Raw genomic sequence first — 15,808 nt, forward strand, 5'->3', positions numbered from 1 at the left:
ATTTAAAATATCTAAATGGAATAAGATATTCTGAACTAGGTTTATTTTGAAAGAATAAAATTTTCATATCACATTGCTTTGAACCTCTTTTCCACTTATAGTATACTCTCCTGGGTCACTATTTAAGAGATGCAGTGGTTTTAATAGAAAGATGAAAACAATAAAATGTTAAAGACAATACTAATAACTTTAATTTAGTAAAATATAAGAATATTATTTCAGTATTCATTCGCTAAATATAATTCCAAATATAGTCAATTCTGTCCCATAGAAAGGTTATCAGTGACAAATTTCTTATCATAGACTAGCTTATAACTAATAAAACATAGCAGGATTCTAAATTATTAATTGTATTAGCCACATATTCAAGGAACTTAACTAATTCTAATCTTACTCTAAGGGAAGAAGAACTATTAGAAAAATACAAAAGCTATAAGTGATGTGTATTATCTGTTTCACTTTATTGTATTACTTACTGTTCCCTTCAATTAGTATGGATAACTTGCAACTGCATAACAGTCTTCTCATTGATTTTAGGACTATCAGATTTAAAAATGACATGAACTATGTCCAACTCATTTGACAGATGAGAAAACATAGGCTTTTTTGCAAGTAATGGAGCCTTCATTCAATATCTTTTGAATGCTATCAATAGCCATCATTTAGTTACCTCACTAAAATCAGTGGTCGGTACTACTCAAAATCCTGCAGTAGACCTCTATCAACTATCAAATTCTGACCATAACTTATTAAAACCATCAAATCTACTACCATATATATAAATGATCACTAATTTTCTATTGAGTATCACTTAAAGGATACATAATGTCCTTCAACTAAGGAAAAATCCCAATTTTATATGTATATATGTGTCGCCAGTGCCTAGAACAATGCTTGACAGAGTAGATATTTAATAAATGCTTATTAACTCCTAAAGGTATTCTTTCTTCAAATACTTTCCTTAGGATCATGAAAGTAATATTTTAAGTGTATACTAAAACCTGATAGTCCCAAATAAGGTGTTTCCTGTTTACTTTCAGGTCTCTTTTATGTTTGGATATGACAGTTTGGATTTAGTTTAAGACTTTAAGATGACTTAAAGATAGGACCAGAAATATGGTCTAATATATATTGCCATTAAGCATTTACTTAATTCAAGTGACATGAAGGATGAAGGAAATAAAGGGGAAAAGCATCATGGGTTGCAGACTACAAAGAGAAAGTCATATAAAACATTCAAGAGTCAACATGAAAAGAAATTTTCAATGTAACAGGTAGATGGATATGTATTTCAAGGCATGAAACAATTAGATTAGATCAGAAATAAATTTACTGTAGGTGATTTAACTAAGAAGGAAAACACAATATGTACCAGCAATTCTATATATGTTCTCAAACAAGCAGCAACTAAAAATCAATACTAGGATTATTATTATCATATTGTCAAATGTGAATAGACTTTGCTAAAAAAAAATGTTTTTCTTAAAACTAAGAACAAAGGCTAAAATGGTACAGAATACACAATCAAAGAATCTGACAAGATGAAAAGGACCGGAGAAGTCCACCTTCCACACAATGTAAAAATTCATTCCATAACATGTAACAAATGATTCCACTAAATTTAGGTAGTATGTGATAATCAAAATGTCTATTTACTCATCTTACAAAACTGAGAAAGAATTCCAATATTCCCAAATAAATACAGATATGAAATCCATGGATTTATTCTAGTCCTTCTATAATGAATTTATAATTTCAGGATCTATCATCTCTTCAGATCACATGTTCAAAATGTCTATTATCTAGCTAAGCCATGGCAGCAAAAAAACTTGACCATTACCCATCACCAAACTCTGGCAACTCAGCATCTTGAGCCCAAGAGTCCCCTGAGTATCAGGGGTCCCCCCCTACTAGTGGCCTTAACTCTACCCCTGTCCAGCACTAAAAACAGCCTATGCTGGCACTGTAACCCCTCACCCCCTCTTCTTCTCAGCAGCAATCACTAATATAGATGCAGAAAACAAAGTTCTTACCAACAAAGTCTTTGGTGCTGTCAAACAGTTCAATGTCAGAAAAGATATATTTTATCAATCAAAATAACACCAAGTATGTTGGTACAACAGCCTTATCTCCCTAGCATTCCAGCAAATGGTATCATTCATTAAACCAGGTACTATTATCTGTTTTGCCATTGCATAGTTCTTGTAACCTAAGAATAACTGGGAACTTTCATCTGACCAGGTGCTTAAATTGTCTCTCCCTATCACAAAGTAAGCTATCTAAAAGCAGGGATTATCTCAATCTCATATTCGTATTCCCAGTGCTTGAGCCAATGGTTTATAGAGTAAAAAAAAGAACAGCTACTATTTATTTAGCAGCTAGGCGCCAGACAAATTGCTAAGTGCTTTACAAATAGTATCTCATTTGATCTCATCTGGTAAGTACTAAATAAATGCTTCTTCATTTATTCAGTCTCTGTATAGAGTAATATTTAGTGTTTTTTCCTTTACTATGATTATAAATTTGACACTGCAAGGCTCCTTAGCCCCACCACTTCATTTTTCAAATGAGAAAACTGAAAACTAGAGACAATAAAAGGCTTGCCCAAGGTTACTCAAGTAACAGGTGTCAATCCTCCCACACTGGTGAAATGAAATGAAAAAACTTTTTTTTACTTTTTTTCTTTGTATCCCCAACACCAACAGTGAACCTTGGTCAAAACTGACACAATCTTTGCTGAACTTGTCCGAAGAGGAAATGGTGAGCACATAAAACTTAGGATGGTAATTAGTGAGCTAAAAACTATTAAGATATTTCCAAAAGAGAAGGAATCACCATCTATTTCAGATTTTTTAATATCAGTTCACATTAGCATTCATCCTATTTCTTTCCAGAAACAATTCTTTAACCTTCCAAGAGAAATCAGTGCTTATCTTATGCTTATCCTTTGTGATTTTATGCATTACCATGAGAAATCTCTGTTTGTACAAACTTTCTCCACAAACTGAAATTATAACCTAAGATTTAGTAGAAATTTTCTAGAGATTTGCCTGAGAAACAGGTGAAGTGACATGCCCCAAGTAAGGTAGCTAGTCAGTGTCATGTTAGGACTAAACACAGATTTTCATGATTCTAAGTCCACCCCATTATCTCATTATGCAAGGCTTCCTCTACAGGAAAAGATGTTACAGTTTAAAAACATCTTCCTCCAATCTTTATGCTTTTAAAATAAAATGTCCTAATTTATTATTTAAAGTTAGCTTTATGAAATAAGGATTATCAATTTACCTCATGTAAATAAAAAATTAAGCTATTCTATGGTTGTTAGCTTTTCGTTTTCTGATTTTCATATCACAATCCCCCTTCTCCCTTGCAAAATATTTTATTTCACTTAAATGTAAGTAGTCTCAAAGGTAAATCCAGACTATTTATTCCAATCCTCCTCATCTCTCAGTCAAAATATTTTTGAGCAGGCAGTGTATGTGCAAAGTACTCTGTGAACCGGTATTATCCAAAGACATTTAAAATACAAGTACGCTCTATGCCCAGGTGGAATCCACAGCGCCAAGTGTATGGGGAAAAAAAATAAGACCATGTAGTATTTATCACATACCTGTTACTGATTCTGATCTGGAATGCTCTTCACTGTCTGAATCCTCCAGTAAGTCATCACTTAAAGAAGAAATGAGCAAATAATTTTATTTTCAAATTAAGACATTGTTATACATGATACCAGACATCTAAATCTGAGTACACACTGCATTACATAAACCATACAACAGCCAACAAGATTCCTAAAAAAAATAATTTTAATCATGTAAATTATATTATATAAAATTACTAAAGATATAATATTTAGCAGTACTACCATTAACTATCAGTTCAACCTATCCTCAATATTTCCTTTTGGCACATTCTATTAACCCTTAAGGATTTACATAGGGAGAATTGCAGGAAAAAAATACTAATGTTTAGAGGTATAAAATTAGAATACTAAGATTTCAGTAACAAGTCTACAATTCCAAGTTGACGAGGAAGTTTAGAAAATAATGGCATTAAGAAAATTTTGGGTTTGTTTTTTTTTTAAGGTAAACTATAAACTAGATATTTTTTTTAAAGTACGTGAAGCTATACCATTAAATTCAATTCAAAGCCAGAAGAATTCTAAATAGAAAATATCAGAAAGAGATGTTCTGTATATTACTGACCCATTAATTTTGGGAAGTTACCTGAGTCACAGATTGTTGTACCTTGCCTATGATGCATATTCTCAGGTTACAGTTCAGAACTGAATGAATACTGCCATTAGTCTAGCCACCTCAGCACCACAAAAGTAACTTCATCCAACTTTAATTTTTGTCTTACAACTACCCTCTAACAACACTTCTAGAAGTCAGAAGTCATCTAAGCCAAGAGAAATTCTGGCAAACAAAGTTCAAGAAGTTCAGTACTCCTCGAATGACATTAACTAACAATCCTCTAACGATTTTAACTCTACTCAGATATAGCACCCTATTAATTTGAAACATCAAAGGGGAAAGGGAGGGTGGGGGGGTGGAATTGGGATTAATTGACTTGCCCAGGGCTACACAGTTAATAAGTGTCTGAGGCCATATTTGAACTTAGGTTCTCTGACCCCAGGACAGTTGCTCTATCCACCGTGCCACCTAGATGTAAAAGGACCACATTTTTGTATTTATCTCATTTGCCAAAAGATTTATCAGAAGCATGAGTATAAATACAAGGGAAGCTGTGATAACTCTGATCTAAGTGATTAAGGAACGTTCTAAGAGAGAGGTAAGACTATGCACCTAGTAGTTAGGGGCAAAGTCTGAAACTTGTCTGTAGTTCATCGTCCATGGCAATAAAAAACTAGAAGGGAACTGGGGGGAGGGGGAAGTCTGTCAAATTCCTTGAAGCTAAAGTCTGTGCCCAACTCAACTTCATATTCCTCTCAATACATAGACTAGTTCCTTGACCACAGTGAGTACTTTAAAATATCTGTTGAGCTGAGCAAATAATAACTGGTATATGTTATTAGAATATAGGATATCTCATTTAAATGTCCCATTTAAGTTTAACAGATGAAACTATATGGCAATTATTTTAAAACATTAATATAATTAACAAGTCTAACATTTTAACCTATAGATTAAAGGGCTGTGCACTTGATGCAATTTTATCAGAACTCGTGAAAGTCAAAGCAGAGTCTCATGACTAATATCTCCAACAGACTCCTTTTTCCTGAAAGTTCACTACCTTCCTTCCAGCCTTAACTCCCAAATTCCTTAGAATGGGATTTCTCTAACTCTGTAATTTACATGGAAAAGAATGCTTTTCCTTATTTTTGAACAGGTTAAACTTGCCCAGTAGAGTTTCTAGGTCTTGCAAAATCTTTCCAATGCCAGACACAACTTGAAAAACATAAATGCAACTGAACAAAATAGCATAGCCCAAAATTCTATTCATATCATTATTCACGAGAAGCACTTGTCATTATGCAAGACTTTTAAAAAACTACTCCCAGAAGTTACAGTAGAATAAAATAGCAAATAATAATTTTGGTTACGTTGACATTTGGCAATGTCTGTTTAGGTAAAAACAAATAAAAGAAACCTTAACTAAGCACTTAACTGTGCACAGAGCTAAAATGTTTAAAATGTATTAGCAGAGAGATAACTAATTTTACATAGTCTTGCGTTTCAAATTATTAGAAAGTCTTTAATTTATCAAAATGAACATAGAAATGAAAATGTGGATGTTTAGACTTGTTATCAATATAGTTATGTTGTTGTACTCGGAAGTCAAGGTAATAATTTATATTGAAGGACCCATTTCAGGCCTTGAATATTGCACTGATTCATCTGGGGCCAGGATTGACTATTACTGCCTTCAATTAGGAGAGAGGAAAAAGATGATCAAGTGGCTTAATGTGAAGAGCAATGTAAAAGCAACATTTCACAAAAATTCCATGAGTCCTGACGTTTAGAAGTTAGAAGAAGCAGAAAGAAGACATCTAAATCTGTATCAGCGTGAAGATGTTCTGAGGGCAGAGGATGATCAATGGCCAAAAGACAAAGATGAATTGTTTTTTATCTGCTAGGTTCCAATGGCAATTCTTCCCTCTCAAGGCCTCTTAGCCCAGAGCATGACAAAACAACCTAAAAGTCAAGGCTAGAAACCTAGTTCACAGTATAATCCCATCTGTTCCATGAAGTATTCCCAAAACTGGCTTAGTCTTTACCCTGAACTGCTAAAAAACAAAGCTAAAGGATTAATTACTTACTATCTTCAATAGTTACATGTTTTCCTATGTTTATGTAATGTCTCCCCAAATAAACTGGAAGTTTCTTGAGGGCAAGAGCTATTTTAAATCTCATGCAGCCCCAGGAAAATACACGATGCCATGCATACAGTGAGGTAGAATGTTAAAGAGAATTTATCAACAACCACTTATCAAGTGCCTAATAGGTGCTTAATCAATTAACAACTACAGCCCTTTGAAGTATCATATTTAGCAATTTTAAATCATATTTAAAACTGTTTAAAAATCAAGAAAAGAGAGTTTCTTTTAAAGAATTCCCATGCCAAAGAATGGCATTTGGAATTTTAGTGTGGGAGAAGAGACAATCACTTTCATTTCCTTTGCATGGTTTTTACCAAGTTTTGATTAAATAACTAGAGACCACATATAGGTGAAGCAATTAAGTATCCAGAGGGATAATGCTCAATTAGAACAACCACATCGCCAAACAACCATAAGTACTTCTTCAACACAGCTTTTCCCATTAAGCTATTTCCTCAATTATTCTTACCTAATATAAATCTCAAAGCCAAACTTCAACAGTTTCTTATACACTCATTCCCATCCTCAACTGCAAAGTAACCTGGGTAGAGCTAAGAAAAATAATTTCTCTTCCCTTTTTGTATTAATAAAGGGAAAAAATACAAATCAAAATTCTAAGGCTTATGTCACAGATAAAGCAAATTATTATATGGTAACAAAGAATCTAAGACCTTATGGGTAAACAGCTATCTATATAAACATGAGTTCTTATTTTTATTCTTTTCTTTCCTGTTCCCTTCACGTGATTCTATTCTATGAAGCTACCCTCCAGACCCTTAATAGTTGCCCTTTCATCGACTGGCACCATAACAGATCCCCAAAAGGTGGTGGCAATTAATTCCAGACACCTACTTGCTTATTCACAAGAGTTATATAAGTTACTCTGAGATATGAACTAGTTACACAAAGACAATTACAAGCCTCCACAAAACCAAGGTGGCTGATTTGAGAGAAGTTACATAAACTGAAGGCTCTTCTACTTTAAAGACAGCAGTAGTAACTATAAAAGACAAGATCTTGAGAGGGAACCTAGAAAGGTAAATTGATTAGGTCAAATGGCATTTTAACAAAGTTCTTCCAACTTTACTGTATTCATCAAAATTTTGTAATAAGATTGCAACAAAGTTAGTCAATGACTGGTGACCCAGTGTCAAAGATATCCCACATTCTCTACATGTCTCTAAACCATTTAACATTAACACAATAAATGAATGAAACTTAAAACAGTCAATTAGCTTCTTAAGAGATTAATCAAAATGTTTTGTGAGAAAATGGTTTTAGCATTTATGCTAAAATAAAGAATTTTTATTATCAATTTTTTCCTATGTTACCCTAATTAATAAAGTCTTAAAATTGACTGTCCTACAGAGTAAAAGCTACATACTGTTGAAGAAAATCTTTTCTGGAGAAAAAAAAAGGCTAGAAAGTTATCTCCACTGATACCATAATAATGTCTTTCTGGTAGAAATTACAAAAAATAAAATAAAATTCAAGAAAATGTTTGATGACCACTAAAAATAGTGGTCATTATTTAAGCTTCTTAATTTTGCAACTTGTATACCTGTCTCCTTCCAATTTTGGTATATCTGAGCAGCTAGACGAATCTTCCAGCCAAGCTAAAGTTGGTCTCCTTGAATCAACTCCTGAGCTTGGTTCTCCCAATAAGACAAGCTGTTGTACAATTGCTGGATCATATGCATTAATTTCAAACTTTAAGTGCACCTAAATAAATAAAAAATATAGGTTTATACTAATTTTTTTTCATTAACACTTTTCATGTTTCAAATAAAAACATACCTTCATAAGTTTGGAAACATCCCATATGCAGATCTTTCCTCGTTTTGTTGCAGCAGCTAGAAAATGAGGACAGCTTCCAGACCCAAAGCAGGATATTCTGTCAGTGCCATCAGTACAGGGAAATTGTGCTGGACTCGTTGCAAGTGTAACTGACAAGGGTACGTTCTGCGTGTGTTCACCTTTCACAAATGGGCAGTTTGGGGAATGTCTCTCATGTTCAGACCTTCACAAAAGATTTTTTAAAATTACCAAAATATCTAGCAGATAGTCTGCTCCAACAAGTGAAAGCAAGTCAAAGATAATGCAAAGTATTAAAATGATGACATCAATTCATCAATTCCTATAAAAGTCTCCCCTAAAATAAATCTTACCGGCCTCATTAGATTGTGAACTCTTTAAAGGGACTACTAAAGATGAGCTCCTTTTATTTAGTTCGAACTATGGGTCACAAATACAGTTTGCAAAATACCAGTGTTTAGCTTATATTTATTGCCCTACAACTGATGTCTGCTCCATCAACAGCCCCATTAAATAAAAGGATCAAAGATGCAACTTACACTCCAGTCTATTATACTTCTTTCCTACTTTGCCAAAATCCAAATTACTATTCCTATATCTTTCCTGGAAACAAACAGCTCTGGTCTACACACACAGCCCTTTTCTTCAATGAATCAATTTGTCATCGTTCATACAGATATATTTATAGATATATAAATATTTAAATGGATCCACGACTCTATCAACATTAGTATGCCATCAAAAATGCAAAATGCAACCTATCGTTTACTTCTTGTGAAATGCTGGACCATATCTTTACAAAAACAGATCAGAGATGAACTCAACAACAAGGAAGATTTGTAATATTTCTAAAAAACCAGTACAACACTACTCAGGCTATCCACCATCTGCTATCTCTCATTTACTACATAACCAGCATATGAAGCGTCAGACGTGACCTTGGATGGTGGTGGTGTTTTGTTTTTTTTTTTTAATACCATGTTAATGGTGGCATGCCAAATCATACTTATACCTCCATGGAAAGGTAAAAAAGGATTCAGGTTGTGTCATTCTTTAAATGACAAATTTTATGTCTGATCCTCAAAATGACAGGGAACCACTAATGTTTATTGAGTAGGGATATGACAAGGTCAGACGTATGTTTAGGGACATCACTTGGAGAGCTAAACAGAGGATGGACTGGCCTGAGTAGAGACCTCAGGCACTGAAATCAACCAGAAGCCTAGTGTAATAGTCCAGGCTGGAGGTGAGATGGGGTTTCACCAGGATGGGGTAGTGTCAGAAGAAAGAAAGCAGCATCTAAAAGAAATGTTGTGACAGTAGAATTAACATAACTTAGCAAGAGATTGGATATGGGGGGGGGGGAGACAGAGTTAAGAGAAGGGTCGTGGAGTCAAAAAATAACACGTAGGTTGCAAACCTGGATGCCTAGGAAAATGGTGCCCTCAACAGCAATAGAGAAATTTCAGAACAGGGGGATGGATTGTGGGAAAAATAATGAGTTCTGTTTTGTACAGAAGATTTAATACAAGATTCTAACCATAAATTGATTTCCACCACCAACATGCTTCTGGACTCCCCATCAGTACATTAATGCTTAGAGGAAGCAAATAAACCAGTACTAGCCAAATACAGTGATGAAAGTAAATTTACTATGAAATAAATTACGTAAAACAATGTATCCCTCACGCAAACAGGTTTTTTTTAAACTGTGTGTTACTTAGCATATAATTCATGCGAATGCTCCCCTTAATTAAGAAGGATAATAAAAAACAACTGTATTAAAAAACCAGAAAAAATTACCCAAGCTCTTTGAGAGGAGGGATTGTCTCATCCTAAATGATTTATTTGTACTCCCAAAAACTATCACAGTGGCTAACATAAAGCAGGTGGCTAATAAATGCTTACTAACTGACCTACGTGATGAATAACACCTATTTCTACATGTTTAGAAATCAACAAAATCTAATCCAATTCTGGTAATCCCAGGCTAACAGGAGAGGCAATATACATATTAGAAAAAGCACTGGCAGGCAACTTGTGTTCAGAGCCCTCACTAGGTCACCAGGGCAGCTAGAGTTTTGATCTAGGCTACAAAGATAGCTATCAACCCAGGAGGGGAAGAGAATGCTTACTTCCTTTGCAAAGCAGTCAATTTACTTCCCACACTTCACAATTACCTCTCTATGTATCATCACAATTGAAGGTCCTGTTCCTCTGTCATTTCCATTGCCAAATTACTCTTCATCTTCAGAGGGGTTGAATGCCATCGGATGTGTACAACAAGGACTTAGGCCAGACTTTTAGCAGACAAAACACCCACTTGCCCAGGGAAACTACACTCAACTGGTGCAAGCCTTCCCATACCTTTCTGCTCTAGCTACTCAAAAGAACTTGCTCCAGGCACAAGAATTCACAGTTATAAATCTGTCTGGATTTTAGTCTTGGCCCTGTCACTAAGTTAACTGTGTGATAACACTAGAAAGTTAAAATCTCCATAGGCCTCAGGTTTCTCATCAATAGAAATAATCAAGAGATCATATGAATCCAAGACCTCTAAAGTTTCTTCTATGTCTACAACTTTATAAAATGATCATACATCACTATATGCCCCTTAATTTACTGTCGAAGGATTTATGGCAGATATTTTAAGAAAAGAGAAGACTTACAGACTCCAAATCATTAGCTGTAACAAAGCAGAACAAATCCAAACAGTCCATTGTAATACGATAAAACAATATAGCAGTCTTATTACGCTTGTGTTCAAAACAATTAACACTTTCCAATACTCCACCAGGCCAATATGCCCATGAACTGAAATCATTTGTGTGACTGATATAATCTCTACTATTTCAAAACACTGAGTAAGACTCACCAAGGTTCATCAGTAGGCTCCCAACAAACGAGACATACACTACAAGTAAAACACATGGCTCTGTCATCTCCAGATGAGGCAGGCTATATAAAATGATATGGAAAGGTCAACAGTTAGGCACAGCAAAAATGTCAAAATAATCAACCAAAGTGCCTAAGAAGTATGGTAGCGATAATAAGTATATCTTTAAATTTTGTATTTCCTTTGATAAACACTATTTAAAAGGTTATTCAAGTATTAATATTTTCAAAGAAAATCTCCCTCCCTCTCAAAAAAGTTTGCTGTTGTTCAGTCATTTCAGTTGTATCCACCTCTTTGTGAGCCCATTCGGGATTTACTTGGCAAAGATACTTGCCACTTCCTTTTCCAGATCATTTTTTACATTTGAGGGAACTGAGGCACATATATATGGTTAAGTGACTTGTCCAAGGTCATAAAGCTAGTGTCTGACTCTGGATCTGAACTCAGGTCTTCCTGACTCCAGGCCAGCATTCTATCCTGTGTGCCACCTATCTTCCCTTCCCCCACAAAAAAATTACGCCAAATTTTAGTCTTCAAATTATATTACCTAATAAAGGCAGAACTAAAAGTCATGATGGGATGATCAGTTTAAAGTCAGAAGTAACCTAAGAGATAATCTAGTTTAACACCCTCACCTGACAGATAAGAAACCTGAAAAAAAAAAAGGTTCAGTGACTTGCCTAAAGTCACACATGGTAGGAAGGGGCAGAGTTCAAATTCTAATCCAGGTTCTCCGAACCAAATCCTAAACTCTTTCCACTATAACATGCAAATCTCAAGAAATTATTAAATTAATAGGTAAAATATAACCTGAAGCAAAACATTAAATGTATTCTTGTCCAACAGAAAATGGGGAAGTGTTGGTAGATTTAATAAAAAAAAATTCATTTTTTACAGTAGAATACCTATGTAAGAAGCAATGAAAATTAATAAAACAGAAAAGTATATCAATCTAAGTAGACCAAATGACTTCAGTGAACGTATTGCTCTATAAACTGAAGTTTATTTAGTTCAATAATACTCCACCCATGTAATGAGGCTCCAAATGTTATTATTATCCATACTTTTTAAATGCTCATTGTATACATATTCTACTGGACATGCTGAAGGGTTAAAGAATATGGATTGACAACAGCCCATGCAAAGAGTACATATAAGACTGGACAACAGAAGACCTAGATGTTAGAATAAAAAGCCACAAGTTTGATCCCTGGCTCTAACTAGTTTTATGAACTGGGATAATTAAATAAGTTAAAAACTAAGATTCAATTTAACTTATCTTTTTACCTGGTGATAAAAGCCAGCCTGAGCCATGGGATCTGGCTGTGCCCACCTATATCCAACATGAGGCCATGAGGTGAATGTCTCCCGTCTGTTAGCTTCACTGTACATCAATGACCTAAAGATAAACACATTTTATATTACTCAATTTGTGCATCAAATTATAATGATGCTCATGAGCCCCATCATCTTTATAAAAGAAAATACTATGTTGTATCTATTCATGAATTCAGCTTCCTTATAATTCTCATTTTTAATGTATACTGTGTTAAAAAAGAGAAACAACTCGTTTTAGACATTTATTTCAAAAATTAAGCTAAAAGGGAAAACAAAATATAATAAGGAAGAAATTTGAATAAGCTAAAGAGAAAGACTGATAAGCAACTTCAAATGTGTTAAAATAGTCCATCCTGTAAAACAGTGGACCAAAGAATGGGGTAGCCAAAAATGTGGAAACCAAGGATCCTGTATTTTTAATAAATGTAAAATTCTCCCTGATCTGAAAAATTCCACAAAACAGCAAGAGTAATGGCAGGTTAGCCCTCATATTGATAGAGCCATTCTTCTTTTTTTTTTTAAAGGCAATGGGAGTTGAGTGACTTGCCCAGGGTCACACAGCTACTAAGTGTCAAGTGTTTGGTCTGAGGCCGGATGTGAACTCAGGTCCTCCTGACTTCAGGGCCAGTGCTCTACCCACCGATAGAGGCATTCTAAAGGACAGTTCAGAGAAACCACAGAGACACTAGTAAGCAATATCTGTAGTAACGGTAGTAAGAAACTATTCCTTCTGTAAAGGAAAATAACACCAGTAAGAGTGGCTGTACTTTAAAATTCTTGTACACTTGCAGGACAAAAAGATTAGTGTCCTACTTCCCTCAAACAGCCATTCCATCACACTCCCTCCCAGAACCCTCTTCAGCTTCCTACAACACCTCCAACACCTCACCTATGCCTGCCCCCTCACAGGTACCCCCATCCTTTTCTAGCTGTGCACCACTAATGCCATAGGATGACTCGACCCCAAATTAAACTCCTAGGAATGATGACAAGCTACTTCAACTCCTTCCTCAATGATTAACATTCACTCACCCTCCCTATCCCAGTGATTCTGAACCCCCAGCTGTCACTGTTCAAACTCCGTTCACCAACCCCCACTGATGACTCTCTTATGCCCATCTCCTTCAACCCAACACACCCCCAAACATCCCACTCTAAAGATACTGACACTTTCCACTGTGCTCTGTGGAATACCTGCTCTCTAGGTAACAAACTTGCTTTCAATTTAATCCTTTTCCTCTCTTACTCCTTATTTCTTATTGTACTTACTAAGACCTGGCACCTGTCCTAATGACACAGCTTCCCCTGCAACCCTTTATAGTAGCACTCTGGTTTTGATTTTTTACTCAGATCATCCCCCAACTCACCAATCATGTTAGGCGACTAAGTGGCTCCCTGTTGCCACTTCCAGCAAGGATAGTGGAGAGTTGAACTGGTTCACTAAGGGATCAAAATGGGGAAGGGAAGAGAATGTAGCTAGTACAGAATAATGGTCTGGGAAAGAACCTGAGGGGTAGTGGAATTGGAACATCATGTTGAGGATGAAGAACTGATTAGGGGTCATAAAGTAGAGGAAGAATTAGAATGAACCTCAAAGCAGGAGAGGTTCTGGTAGCTATTTATCTACCAACCTCCAGGGCACTATTCTCCTTTCCTAAACAAGTTTCAGTGCATGGCTCACATTCTTTCTCTACTCCCCAACACCACTGCCTTCATATTAAGGCAGTATGAAGGCAACGATATACGTGTGTGTGTGTGTATACACACACGTACACACACACACACACATATATATACATATGCATATATAGATACTGATATTGATATTACCTCAAACACTCTAACTTACCAGTTCCTCAACTTATTCATTTTCAACATCAACTCACCCACACAGCCTCAACTACATAGAGGAATAAATGGTCATACCGTTCTTTCTTTTTATCATTCAAAAATATTCCCAATTCCATGATTATTAACTCTGAAACATCCTTACCTGATTATACTTTGTAGTCATTCCACTTCTCCCTCTACCTTACAAACCCAGGTCTTCATCTTCAACATATTCCATCAGCCTTCAAGTCCTTTCCCAGATTATCACCACTATACTGGCTACACTCTCTTCCCTTCCCTATCTTGATCCCATAGAGAACCAGTTTAAATCTACACTATGCTCATTTCATTTTATCCCACAAACTCCTGTGAGTTCAATTATCATCTCTATACAGATGATTCTTATATCTATTTATGCAGCCCTATTTTCTCTTCTAACCTCCAGTCTCACATTTCCAACTTCCTCTTGAACTCCTAGAATTTAAAGAACCATAAACATCTTAAAAATCAACATACCCAAAATTGACCCATCATCTTACCATGCTAGCAATTCTCACCTATGTCCCTGTCTCTCCTCCAATACTATGACCAGCCTGGTGCGGGGGCTCATCCAACTATTGCAACTCAGGGAGGGGTTGGGATGCCTGCCACAAGTGTCTCCCCATTCCAGATCATCTTCCATTCAGATAAGTGATTTTCTTGAAGAGTGTGCCCAACAATATCACCACTCACCTTCTTCCCACCCATTCTCATTCAATAAACTCCTCTGGCTCCCCATTACCTCCAGGAATGAATATAAAATGCCCTGGTATTCAAAGCCCTTCATAATTTATGCCCCCTCCCCCACCTTTCCAGTTTTCTTAGACCTTACTACCCCTGCACATACCCTATGATTCACTGATGCTGACCTCCTTGCTGTTTTTTGCACAAGACACACCATGTCCCATCACTGACTGCTCTCCATGCCTGTGATGCTCTTCCATCTCACTTCCATCTCCTGGATTCCTTTAAATCTCAACTACAATGTGACCTCTGACAAGAACCCTTCCCTACCCCCTTTAATGCTAGTACTGTCCCTCTATTGATTATCTCTAATTTATCCTGTCCATATCTTGATGGTATATATTCAGTTACAAGCTATCTGCCAATTAAGACTGAGTTTCCTGAGAGCAGGAACTATTTCCCCTCTTTTCTTTGTATTCCTGGCACTTAACACAATATAGGACAAACAGTAGTAGCTTATTAAATGTTGACTTCTTTAATAAGGAATGATCATTCATTGAGATGAATAGATCCCAAGAGCAGGTGCATATGTAAATTAAATAGAACCCCTGCCGAAAGATAAGACAAGAAAGTAAGGCTAAGCACAAGTATACACTACCCATCTTATATCGAATGGCAACTGCTGAAGGGAAAAGAAATAATTCCCCAAAAAATCTCAAAATGGTTATAAAGCTACGTTTCTTTAAATTCACCAAATTGGTTAATTTCCCAGAGACTTTCTAAAAAGCACACATGTGTTAATGTGTGTCACACAGCTGTTAGAGGACTGGCCTTGGTATCAGAAAAACTTGTGTTTAAAT

General features: G+C 35.7%; 1 protein-coding gene across 8 annotated transcripts in view; it reads right to left on the reverse strand.

Moving 5' to 3' along the window:
* The window catches only part of BIRC6 (baculoviral IAP repeat containing 6), a 307,740-nt gene that overhangs the window by 218,045 nt on the left and 73,887 nt on the right, over window positions 1-15,808 (reverse strand). For all 8 annotated transcript variants that reach the window (XR_002321676.2, XM_020972336.2, XM_020972335.2 and 5 more), the window contains exons 5-9: window positions 12,345-12,456; window positions 11,037-11,119; window positions 8,144-8,366; window positions 7,908-8,068; window positions 3,614-3,672 (exon numbers count right to left, since the gene is read on the reverse strand). Coding sequence is in view for 7 of the 8 variants with exons in the window: in XM_020972336.2 (XP_020827995.1) it covers window positions 3,614-3,672; window positions 7,908-8,068; window positions 8,144-8,366; window positions 11,037-11,119; window positions 12,345-12,456 (638 nt within the window). In the remaining variant the exon portion in view is untranslated. The remainder of the gene's footprint in view (window positions 1-3,613; window positions 3,673-7,907; window positions 8,069-8,143; window positions 8,367-11,036; window positions 11,120-12,344; window positions 12,457-15,808) is intronic.

This window comes from Phascolarctos cinereus, unplaced genomic scaffold (genome assembly GCF_003287225.1).
Source record: "Phascolarctos cinereus isolate Bilbo 61053 unplaced genomic scaffold, phaCin_HiC Scaffold_2;HRSCAF=192, whole genome shotgun sequence".
Lineage (NCBI taxonomy): Eukaryota > Metazoa > Chordata > Mammalia > Diprotodontia > Phascolarctidae > Phascolarctos > Phascolarctos cinereus.